Genomic DNA, 12,926 nt, shown 5'->3' on the forward strand with positions numbered 1-12,926 from the left:
TGTGTTGATTTACGAAATTGAATTACCTTTAAATTCCACCGGCCGCGTTAATCCTATCAATCAATCGCCAAGAGCCCCGCTCCGGCCAGCCAGGGTCGTGGATGTGTAAAGTGAAATAAAAAGCGCAATCACGCAACTGGCTTTCGTGGTGGGAAAATCGGCAAAAAGGATTGCATCGGCAGTCGCCGCCGGGCGGTCGGGTGAACTTTTCAGCACGGCTTTGCCAACTCATTCCCATTTACAACAACAACAGCGCGAATGGAGAGAAAAAAAAAGGAAGGCGGCCCTCGAATCCCGGATCAACCCCATCACCCAGCAGGGGGTGGATTTTTGGCTCGGCGGAAACTTTTCCAATAAAATAGCGCTCGAGCAAATTGAAATGTTTTCGAACTCGTAATTTAACGGATCGGCAATGGCGCCATCGTCCTGTTGGTAAGGAAGGGTGCCCTCACGTGGCGGGGGCCGGTTCCGATGGATTGTAATGTTGCCGCTGAGTTGTGCTCGGAGCTGCGCACAAATGCCCTACATGGTGGAAAATCCGTCACTTTGAAAAACATTACCCCGTACCGCGGGTGGCAACCCCGCGTCACGGTGCAACCCACGCGGTAAAGCGACTTCTCCGAATTTCCAACCCACCCGTCAACCGACTAATGTGTTGCGAAAATTTACTTCTGCCTCTGTGTCGTTGGAAACCAAAACGGGAAGAAAAAAAAAACACCGGAACAATATAAAGCGAACATGCGGAACAAAACCGTTCCCGCATTCGTCAGCACCACGTGCAGGCTGCTCAGCTCTGCTGGTGACTTTGGGATTGTAATCAGCTTTAAGCGTGGGTTGGGTGGAATGAGCGGGTAGCAAAACACTATTGTCCCGCAAGGAGAGACATGCAGCAGAGTCAAACCGAGTCCGTGATCGAGCATTCATCAATCAGCCATTTGTGACGGGTGTGACGATGGTTGGCTGCACTCGGAGAGCCCAAAAAGCAACACATGGATGCTGGGTAAATGTATTTTTAGCTTTGCAACTTGTGGATTCGATTCGAAGGTGGGCAAAGGATGCTTCTACAGCTGGCAGTTGAATTCGGGTTTACTCGAATTCGTGTACCTTGGAATTGATTGACATCGTTAATGGAACTGCAAGGAGGGCAAAGCTTGGAGCAAAATACTTGTGGTATCCTTTTTTATTTGAAGATCCAAATACCCTTTTTTAGCTGTAAATCCGGCGTTGTTTGGATATAAAACACAGATTATGTAAGTGTATTTATATAGTATAGCCATATCTTTTAAACCTGGTAAAGAAATGATAAAGATTGCTAGTAAATATGCAATTAACTCAGAAAAATATAATGTTAAAAGCTTTTTCTTATACAATATATAGACAATTTTTTATAATATCCCTACCAACGCGTTAGTGAAAATTCTAAAGGATCATAGAACAAGAGCTTTGAAACTTTATTAACAAAAAATATATGAAAGTCATCAAATTTTTAAAAAACTTTTCAACCCTAATTTAAGTTATAAAACAACCCGACAATGTAAACCATTCTAGAACACCAAGGATTCTACGATACTGATGATATCTAATGAGCGTACAGTTTGAAACTAATCAAGTCAATAAATTTTGTTTCGTCTGATGACCCGCATTGGAAATCCGGCAGCCTCCTGAGGCCTTCGTGTAAGGACCGTTGGCACTTCAGCTTCAGTCAAACACCCCGAGCTACTTAAAAACTCCCCATTTTATCACACACTATCGCACACAAAGAAGCAAGAAAAAAACGTACCCATAATCTGTTGCCCGTAGCAACAGCTACTCAATTTTCCCACCCCTAACCACAGCAACCGGTGGGGATCCTAGCGACCGAAGAAGCCAACAGGCAAACTTTCATCCTACACTATCCGATCCATCGTGAAGATTGATGAGTTTCAGACACTGCCCGCACGTGTCCTGCCGACCAGTTGCTTCAACCTCACGAGCGCTTGTCCACCCGCCTTTGCAGCCTTTCATCGAGTGTCGCCCGGTGGAAATGGAATCAATATTCATTACGATCGAACAACCCACGTCGTGGGACGTCCCAAGTCACCCCTCGAAGGACCTGCTTGACCAAAACAAACAACTCGGTCGCCAACCGTACGCCAACTGCAGTGGTGCTGCTCGGGGCAGCTGATTTTGATCTAATTTTCCGCACAAAATTGTACGCTCGCTTTCCCCGGGGCCAGCTAATAATGGCACCGTCGTCCGGTGGTAGCGTGATCGAACCGGATTCTAAACCCCTTTTCGGAGACGTTGCATGTTCCGAGCTCGCCGACCAACCGACAAGCAAAATTACCTCCCAACAACGAGCTACAATTCCTTCGTCGTCCTTTCGTGCAGGTTGGAACCACCCTCGGGTAAAGTGGAAAGTGCGCTTTCCGTTCCGGTTCGAAAGGGCGACAATTTACTGTGCCATTTTTTTTGTGTTGTTTTGCACTGCCATTCGGTTTCAGTACGAAAATCCACCCTCTAGCTGTATTAACAGGTACCGGTGGGTGGACGACGTTACACTTCGATAGTTCGCGTGCGGGAAAATCTGCTCCACCCGCGACGCTGAACGTAATCCATTACGTGCATGATACGCTCCGGCGGGTTCGTACCGTTTGCGACCGCATATAGCCCGGTATAGTTTCATTTTGTTTCGTGGGAACCGTTTGATCGCATTATTCCAGGATAAGCCACGGCGTTGGCTCGCAATCCCGGAATTATATCGTCCCCTTCGTCCTTCCGTAACGCTAAGCGGAGAGTAAATACGGTGACATTTTTGTGAAAGTACTCCCCCCGGGGCTTTCTCCGAAGGTGCTCGTCTCGCATCGATGCACCCGGTGAAGAGTGTGTCGAGCTGAAACGAGCGAAGCAGAGCGTCTTTGGGGCGTATTTTTCGGCACTACAAACCGCTTTGTCCCGTCACCCAGGTGTGTGTTGGTGTGTCAAGTGGTGCCGGCTGCGGTTTCGGGCAGGTAATTTATTTGTGCACCGTGCACGACGTTTCTACGGCACGGTTCGCGGTTTACATGACACGATTGCACCGAAACATGGCGCGAGAACTAACCCTTGTGCTCGTACTACGGTCGCATAAACATCGCCATCATCTCGGTGCCTTTCGGGCGTGGGTACGGACTTTGGTCGTGGAACGGCAGGAGAAGTCACCACCATCGACGGTGTGCAACAACGATGGCATCCTCGAGAGGCTTCCGGAAGCTCAGCAAACCGCATTTACGGCTCTATTCTCGGAAAACACCTTTAACGGTACCCGCCTGAAACGGCTACAGAACACACGAAGTGACAGAATCTTAAAGCATCCTATCGGCATGATTCGGCGCTTTTAATGCACTTGATATGTAAATTCGCACACTTCCTTTGCGCTCAGGGAAAATGTGCATCTTTATGATTGTCGGTGTCACATGCAAAGCAAAAAAAACGCTCCCATTTCGCAACTGCGCGCCATCTTAAAGCGAACGAGCAACGATTTATCATGGAGTTGCAGCTTTTTTTTTGGGGGGGAGGTTGTCTTTAATTAAATTACAACCGATTTTAAATGCAAATGAACCGCACAACGGAACCGTCAACTTTCCAGCTGAAGCAGCTGGTTGCAAAACCGAGACGGCGAGTTGTAAAACTCGCTTCCCCCGATCTCTGAACCTGCGATAGGACCGTAGATCGGGAAATTGTCAACCGCACCGTAGCAGCAGACCTGTTGTCCGATGGTGGTCAAAAACCAACCTGACCCAACCTGACCTGCCAGTGGGCGAAAGTTTCTTGGCTACCTTTTTTTTTTTTGCTAGAGTCCGGAGTTTTTGGGGCGATGTAACGTGCTGGTGAACTTTTTCCGGCCATTGACCGATCGCTGCAGCGGAGGTGACATTTTCAGCTCGTCAACGTTGAGGGCAGTGTTGGGGACGTTTTTTTTTTTCTACTAACCTTTGCGAACTCTAGCACGGTTTTAATTCAATGAAACACAATGTTATAATTCGGAGCGCGATTGTTCAATTCTAGCAATTTGTCGAGAAAGTCTGCTTAAAGCCTAACAAATCAGAGCGTTAGATGATTTTAAAACGCTGGTAAAACACGAAGTATAATCGAGGCGTGTTTGCTTCCGTTAACTCGCGTTGCAGCTGCATAAACACCAACATTATTGCATCGTGATGCACATCAACCTGCCAGTGGGGTATGAAAAACCCGTGGCATAAAAAAAAAGCCCAGAAACAATCAAACTACAACTCAAAACCGAAACGAAACGGGGCAGTAAATAACGAATGAGGAGTGGTAAGTTTTTTTTTCTCCTCTCATTTACGCCACACCACGATGAAGTTGCGCCAGCACGTCAGAAACATGCATTGCGCAAAGTGCATAACTCTCCCGTTGCCCCATGCGGCTGGCGCGCTGTAATGAGCCACTGCTGGAAGGATTCGCTTTTGCCTCGCAATAAGCAACATTCCGGCTACGGTTCGCTTTACCGTGGTTAGCCAAGTGCTTAGCTGAGGGGTTTTTCTCCCAGGGAAACTCGACGACGACGACGACGACGACGTGGACGCAATCCAGCCACCCCCCGAGAGAGAGAGAGAGACGGACACCGAGACGGAGTTTATCATTTGATAAGAAGTCGACGATAAATTAACGTCCGCATTTGACGTTCACCAAATGAATCTCGAAGCGATCCGGCGGCAATCCTCCGGCTCGTTTCCAAAGGGGGCCGTTGCTTTTTGGGAGTCTTCTCGGGAAAACCAACGGCATCTGTTGCAGTTTGCAACGGTTTGCATTCCCTGGGTGGGGGTGGCAAAAACCAACATCACAACAACCGAGGCACGTTGTTGGAGAAAAATCGTTTCCACTTCATAAACGCAAAAACCAAGCGTGCCGTGTGTGTTTTTGAACCGAGCGTAGAAGGAACGCTACCGAAATCCGACACCATTTTCCCAACACCACAAAAGGGATTCGCTTCACTCACACACACCCCCATCCGGGTGGGTTTGCTAACGATCATCCCTTAGCCAGCACACCATCCACCTTCCGCCGGGCATCGATAACAATCAGTGACTTTTGAATTATTTTACTAGCTCTATCCGCTTACCGTCGTAATAAGTCTCCGCCTTTCCCGGGCGCCCGTAAGCGTATCTTTCTTTCGCACCGGGTGCGAGTGTTTCCGGTTCGTTCTTTTCTTCTTCTTCTTCCTCCTCCTGTCTACAGACTCCTGGTAGTTGGGATTTGTTGGGTAGCCTGGTCACTGCAATTCGACTGCATCTGACTGCGGGTGCCAGCGAGCTGCAGCAATTTTCCCGGAAAATGCTGATTAGTAGGTAGCAAAAGCCGCGCCATCCATCAAGATTATGCGCCAGGGTCCGGTAACGGTACGTGAAAACCCGCTGGGTAGCCCAAAACCGAACAGCATTTTAATTAAAGTGTCCCACCAACCGAACCTTTGGTGCTTGGATGAGTTCCGTGCTTGTGTGTAAATCTGCCGGGAACTAAATTTGAATGTCGGATGCGTGTGAAGTATATTTCAAGATTTTCTGCCCTCGACCGGGCGCTTATCTGGACGTGGGAAAAAGTGCACAGCCCTTGGAAAAGAGATTTTCACTTCTCTCTCTCTCTCTCTCTCGATTTGAAGCCGGGTTCCATCGTCTCTGTGTTGCTTATTGGCTGGCTTATTTATTCGCTGGTGTTGGTGGTGTTCTTCAGAGAATGCTGCTCCTCCCGGGAAATGCCGCTTGATTGCCGGGCGGGTTTGCTACGCAAATTCGTATCCTTCCAATTTCGGTTCGTTAGTTTAATTGCCAACCAGCTCCAGGCGCCGGCCATTACTCGTCAAACTTTGGACCGACTTTATTCCAAATCGCAGCGTTGATATCGCGCAAGTGTTTTTCGTTTACAGAAAGCCATAGCACAGGAAAACTCACCAGGACGATTGGACTTTTAGCGGAGGCGTTTTCCATCAAGCAGATCGTAATTATCGGACACTGGCCCTTTTTAAGCTTAATACTGGCTCATATTCAGACGGGTTTAAGGCATGGGAAAAGCGCGTCAAAAATAGGTTTAAAAAGACATTCCTTTTCTTCTCTTTTTCCAAGTATATTTTATCATAACTCCGCTCCGACTCCACTAACGCTACACCAACACGCCCCGATATATCTCCCGTTCCAGCCATCTCAGGTAGTGACTCACGTTCGTGTACACCCCCGGTACGCCATCTTTACCGCAAGTGGGCCACCCGAAGCTGGTGAGACCGGCGAGATACCACTGTCCAGCGTGCAACTCCATCAGCGGACCACCCGAATCACCGTGGCAGGTGTCCTCACCGCGAATGCCTCCCGCACAGATATGTCCCTCACCGATACCGGTTCCACTTGGCACGGAAAATATCCGCCGGCATCGGTCCTTCTCGAACCAGCGCAGATTGATTTGCTTCAGCAAATGTGACATACCGTCATCTAGCACCCGAAAAGAGACCACGTGTTAGAGCAGGTGAAAGAAGTAACAGCAACAGGCTTACCTTCTTCCGTGGAACCCCAACCAGCGGCTGTGTACTCCGTCTCGTTGGTAACTGGGGCCAGTTGGTCATCGGCCAGTGGCAAACAGATTGGCGCAACGAAGGTCCCAAATTCCACGTTCTGTACCAGCTCGATCAGGGCGATGTCGTTCTCGTGCACGACGTAGTTGACCCGGTAGTGCGGGTGGAGTACGACCCGGGCCACGTCGTAGTCCTTCCGGCAGATGGGAGTGTCGTGGTCTGTGAGCTGCTTGCAGTCCTTGCTGCTGCGGTGGTTCATAAAGTTCCATTCGGCAACACGCACCGAGTGGCTGGAAGGGTGAAAAAAAGGCCTTCATTGAACGGTGACCGGAAGGAGTAGTTCGGTTTCGAATTAAAGCACAGTAATCGGGCTCGCGGTCACGGGAGTTTCTTTGCTGTGGCCAACCCAACCACATGTCGTTCGATGCGCCAAACACCACAATCGCGCGGGTGAGAAATCCTCGAAAAGCACTCGATCAAACCGAGAAGCCAACGTTATCAATAGAGGCTAATGGTGAGCATGGAATTTGTATCGACATTTCGCAAAAAAGGATTCAATTACCCACTCTGAGATCATTTTTAAACAAAGTAAAACAATCAAGCCACATGTTGATGCCACATCGAGATATGCACGGTGCAGTTGTACTTCAAAAAGCCATTACCACTGCCATCGATCTAAAACCATCGATAATTGCATCAGCGTGAGCTATTGCTTTTGATGCCATAGGATAAGGTTTTCCAAGAATCAACATAATGCACACGTGCGGTATTATTATCTACGCAGCTTCATTAGCGCAAATGCAGTTAAATGCACTTCTAATTGTAGGAATTGACTTCCTCTCGCTGATTCTGAATTGAATTTGAAACAAAATTCGCTTTATCATCAAAATACCGTTATTACAACGAGCGGTTTTCCGCGAATGACGTCGATGGTATCGATGTTCGACGAATTCTGATGGAAAGCATCGATTGGTGGCTTTCCTGTTAGAGCTTGCGTTGATGGCAATTTCAAATGGTTGCATTTTCCGTGGCTGCTGTTATTATGAAGTGCTGTTATGTACATTTTTTTTCACGAGTATCTTACAAACACAAGCCTTTTTAAATCTCGATGCCTCGATGCACAAATAAGTCACCACTTCCGGGACACGCAACCGATCGGAAATCGTCGCTTCACACTTACATTTTCCAGCCTTTTTTCTTAGCGGCCAGAAAGCAATGGGCTGCCGTCACTACGAACTTTCCACCGACCAGCGAACCGGCGCAGTTCGCATGAAACTTGCGGTTGCGTGCCTGAAAGCGCAACAACGCCAACCAAGGATACTCGCCGATCTCCGTATCGTTTCCACCGTGTACGCGAACTTTAAACGAAAACGGGCCACACTTGGGTCCATTCACCAGCCGGGGGCAGCAAACAAGCACGGAACCATCAACGTGGTTGCCACACTTGAGACCCTCAAGGAATGCCGTATCGTTGTAGAGCAACTCTTGCTCCCTCGACATGTAATCGAGAATGTAATCACAGTCGCGCACACGAACGCACCATCCCAGCGTTTGGTTTGGTGTGGTGCATGGAATCTGTTTCCGATCGGTGCAGCTGCCCCCGATCATAACGATCGCTACCAGCGCGAACAAATTGAAGCACGGTTTGGGTGAACGATGCATCTTTCAGGCGAGCACTTCCAGCGCGGGTGATCGTCGAACCGAAACTGCAAGCTTGATGTGGGTATATCGCTGCGCAGTAGCCTCGCGTTTACGCCCCTCTTTTGAGAAGAGTTCTTGGAAATATCAACGCAAAACATCCCCTGCAAAGCGAGACGATGGCGTGTGTAAAATTAGCCAACTATGAATGTGATGTCTGGCGTGAAACGGTCTAGGCGCTGGACTGATAACGAAGCTTGCTTCAAAGTAAGTCAAAGCCACCACAAATTCAGAGAAGGTTATATACAACATCTGCATGATTAGTAAAACAGTGAAATAGTAAGATAAATCATCCGCTGCACAATAGATAGGCGGGTAAAACGTTAACAGTAAAATGACTCAAAATGAAACAACGTGAGTGATGATTAAAAATATATTGGCGATATAAAAATGTTCCAGTTGCCCCATCAAATCCATTTCCTTTTTAATAAAAATGTACTAAACCAGCCAAGTGGATCGATAATTGATAGCTCCATCAACCATGGTTTGGAAGATCCAGAACCACCTTCATTCAAGGCCCTCGTTACTCGTTCTTGGCCAATATTGTGTATTTAATTTCACTAATCGATAACAGATTGGATTAGTATTAAACTTGTTTTTTTTTTGCACCTTCTTGCTTCTTGTTGCCATCCCGGCACATCGACGTTCGTTAAGATTAATCGAAGCGAATGGCTCACAAACAGATACGAAAAAAAAAGCACAAACGAGTGCTTCTTGAGAGCATCAACGTCTGGGTTCCCGCAACAGCGTGCTCTCACAAATTTGCATACACACCCGAGCCCCGGGGTTTTAATTAAAACTTAATTGTGGCGGCACGCTGTGAACGAAATTTATGAGTCGGTGAGTGAAGCCAGAAAAACAGACGAATAACGTTCACAAAAAAAAATGGGAAAGCACCCAGGATGCGCCATCTCGACATGACCATCGGCGAAGGCGTTCAGAAAGTCGAACACACGGGCCATGCTCATCACCGGCGAGCGGACAAGCGAAACTCCCTGTTCTGGTTCCCTTGTACGGGTTTGGCTCTTAGGAAATGCATACATGGGCGCTTGGATGCTTGACCAAAGGCTTCGGGAAATGGCCATAGCGAGGGCATACCGTTCGGCAACTTGTCAGCAAGCCCAAGTGGTTTGTGGTAAAATTGCACTCCCTTCTGTGCCGTTTTCCTTTCACGAACCCTTCTACCACCGAAGGATGAGCGAAGGTGAACACGACCAGAGTCTGGTTTGCTTACCGCTGCGTTTATCTCACCGGTACGCTGCTAAGCGACCGGTTCGTTCCTCTGTCCAATCATGTTTTAATTCAACTTTATCCCTCGTTAATTGGAACTCAGGACCCAACGTTCTAATGGTATTTTTTTTCATTTTCTCTCGCTCTCTCTCTCTCTCTTTGAGAGTTTTCCTTTGACTCCCACATTATGGCGTGTATTTTTTTTTTGTTTGGCTCACTCGATCTCGTTTCATCCTTTTCGTTTATGCTGTTTTGGCTCAATCATCAATAGGCATTAGTGAACGGTAGGCAACACCATCCAATCCGCTATTTATGAGCCCCCTGTTCCGGAAAGTGTGCGAAACTCCATTATCTGTGAGCTGGATGAAAAAGGAATTATTTCCACCATTAGTGCATGCCTTCATACGGCCAACGACGAGATGAAGGATGAGCTTATGTTTAAACCACCTCATATCATGTACCTTCGACCGTTATAAACGAAACGTCCAGCTCGTCTGATACCAGGATTTAAATAACTCAAATTGTCCGCCTTAAATGGCTTACATTAACAAAACGCACCCGGATCCAAGATACCCTTGCCACGCCATATTGCACCGATCGGCTTGCTTTGTTCGTGTGTTTCCATCGCATCAGCACGCACGTGTAATAAAATTGTGCCCCAACCATGTCGCTGTCGTCTGAAATGAGCCATCTGAAATGAGCCGACACAATCTCGGAAGCGATTTTTCATCCTTTTTGTCCGTGCGCGAGGAAAACCCCAAAACGGACAGGTAGCAGCATTCGCTTACGCCACGCTATCAACCGGTGACGTACTGCGAACGAGAACCTGTAAGCTTTGCAAAACATTACCCAGCAACCTCGGGCTCGGTGTTTCGCTCAAATATTGCCCTTTTCAGCTTCCGGAGAGCGTCATCGAAACAAGGGCCCCAAGCATCGTGGCAAATGCAAACGCAGCGATAAGAGCCCCAGGAACCTGGGCATACCTGTCGCCGAAGATGCCCGCAATCCTTTATGCTCCCAGCACCAGAGCACGCGTAATCCTACATTTATGAGGCGCACACAGACGGTGTCGTGATATGACCCCTGGACCCACCCCCGAGTGTGCCACAAAAAGCCACGGGGTAAATTATTGCACCCGTTGCCATTGGTTACCGCTGCCGAAGCGTTCGTCATCGCGTACGTATTGTCATCCCTACGGCGTGAGGGGCACGGTTCTACTTCATCAAGAACGATACCCTGGCAGTGGAGCAGAGCCGTGCCCGGAGTATGTCTGCGGCTGGCAGCGTAGTACTTCGAGGGCAAAAACCGAAAGGACGCATCTGCGACTGATCGGTGAACACCGATAGAGAAGGATACGGCGCTTCGTCCCGGTAGAACGTCCAGGCAAAAGATTGCGGAATGTTCCGGTTCAGTGGAAGGCGTCTTGTCAAATGCAAATGTTGCGTACTGCGTAGCTAATATTGGTGGACCGGCTTGGTGCGGTGCGTGCGTAGGTACTTATGGTTATAAGTCACATTAAGTATCTCGGTATCGTGACGATGCAGTGATGCAGAAGTTTGTGGTAAGTTTGTTCTTTTTTTTTTTTCTAGCAAAGGATTGCTTCAGGAGAATAAGCACGAAGATTTATGGTAGTGGCAGCGTCATTTTCAGTATGTTAATATTCAGATGAAGAGCCAACAAATCACCACGACAATTATGCTTATTATAAGCGTTTTAATTGCGTTTATTTATGACCAATTTGCACGTTCATTTTTATCGCGTATTACGTAGAAACCTTCCTGCATTCAATAAAATAAAATCTCACAATCCTTCATCGATAATACTCAGAAAAATATTCTGACAAACATTATCTTGAATTTGAAAATTTCGATATTTAACGCAGCGTTTAACGTAGCTTCAACCTTCGATATATTAAAAACGTACCATTGTAATAAGAAGTAATGCACGCATTATCCAGCGGGGCTAAATAACACGAGCACATAAATGCCGGCGTGCGCAATGAATGATAAATGAAAGGCCCCAAAAGGGATACGTAAACGAATAAAACGCGCCTCGGAAATCGCACACCTTCAGCTAAGCTCCCCGCAGCAGCCAAGCCAGAACCACGCGTCAAGCGATAGAAGGAGGGAAAAAAACACACGCGAAAAGGAAATTTACCACCGCTAAGTACGCCGTCCACCAAGCCATCAAGTACGGCGATCACGAAGTGTAAATAATTCGCTTCCACCGGCCGCGCTCACACGGGCACCAACCGTGAACGGTGCGAAATGCAATATTTTCCAACTACGTGCTGCTCGCGCGAAATGACGCATCACGCAAACCGGAGTTTCCACGCCGGAAAGGGCCGCTGGAGAGCGTTCTGCTGCAATCGAAGCGATACACCTCTTCCTAATGAATGGCGTGGGTTTGAGAAAAAAAACCCCTGTCTGCGTGCTGTGTATGTGTGTGTGTGTGTGTGTGTGGACCTATGAAAAGGGTTTCCATCACGACCCCGCGTGGGTGGAGAGTTGAACTTGATGCTGGGAATTACTTACGAGTTTGTTTCCTGCTGCCACCGTACGTACACGCCGTTTGCCGTCCTCTTAATATTTTATTTCGCAAACGTCTTCGGCGGTTCGCAGCGAGAGGTCTTTTCCGGGGTCGGAAAAGCGTAAGCAAGCCCATGGGCGCACGCCAAGTAGAAAATTGCCTCATTTAAATGTGTCTACAGCTCGGATTTGAATAATTTATTTCAAGCGCCGACCGACGGCCTGAATAATTACGAAAGCCCCGGCCGCACGTAATCAGTTCCTGGGTGGGTGTAAAAGGGGGCAAAATGACGGAAAGACCCACGGGGTGGCGGCGTTTCGATATTACAAGTACTTCATCAGGCGTTGCGCATTTCGACCCGATGATTTTCCAGCCGCACCCCCTCCGTCGGTTGTTTTGCGCGGGCGACAGAAATGCTTAATTTCATCACTTTCCTATTCTTCGCCAACAGGAAAAGGACCCTGGTCGGGAAATGGGAAGCCCGGCGGGGCATTTTCCTTCGTTGCGAAGTTTTTTTTTCTGCTTCTTCCCTCGTTTTCCCTCTTTCGCTCGGCTTCGATCCGCTTTGGAGAGATTCGTGCCGTATCCGTGATCTACGCCGGGCGAATCCGTTCCCATCGGCCTGCACCGTCTTCCCCCCCCCCCCCCCCTCAGGTTCGTCCTGCTCGAGGCTGACACACTTCCGGTTGGCAAATTTTGGGTACCATTCAGCCTGCGAAGCGTCACCGTGTCAGCCTGCCGCCGGAAGGGACGCAAGGGAGAATAGAGATCGCACCGGAAATTCGCATTACGAACGAATGAATTAACACGTTCGCCAACGCCCTGCCTAAGGGGCTGCGTGGTAACGATGGATAAGAGTGGGCCCTTGTCATGGCATTTCACCGACGGCGACAACGTCGATAATGGAAATGGCTGGAGGAGACAGCAGAAC

General features: G+C 48.3%; 1 protein-coding gene across 1 annotated transcript; it reads right to left on the minus strand.

Moving 5' to 3' along the window:
• Window positions 1-6,130: 6,130 nt before the first annotated feature.
• Window positions 6,131-8,200, minus strand: LOC128728277 (CLIP domain-containing serine protease B14-like). Its single transcript, XM_053821900.1, has 3 exons — window positions 7,719-8,200; window positions 6,521-6,828; window positions 6,131-6,458 (listed from the first exon to the last, which is right to left on the minus strand). Exons 1-3 carry the CDS (start codon window positions 8,198-8,200, stop codon window positions 6,136-6,138), a joined length of 1,113 nt encoding a protein of 370 aa, XP_053677875.1. The 3' UTR covers window positions 6,131-6,135.
• Window positions 8,201-12,926: the final 4,726 nt, after the last annotated feature.

This window comes from Anopheles nili, chromosome 2 (assembly GCF_943737925.1).
Source record: "Anopheles nili chromosome 2, idAnoNiliSN_F5_01, whole genome shotgun sequence".
Lineage (NCBI taxonomy): Eukaryota > Metazoa > Arthropoda > Insecta > Diptera > Culicidae > Anopheles > Anopheles nili.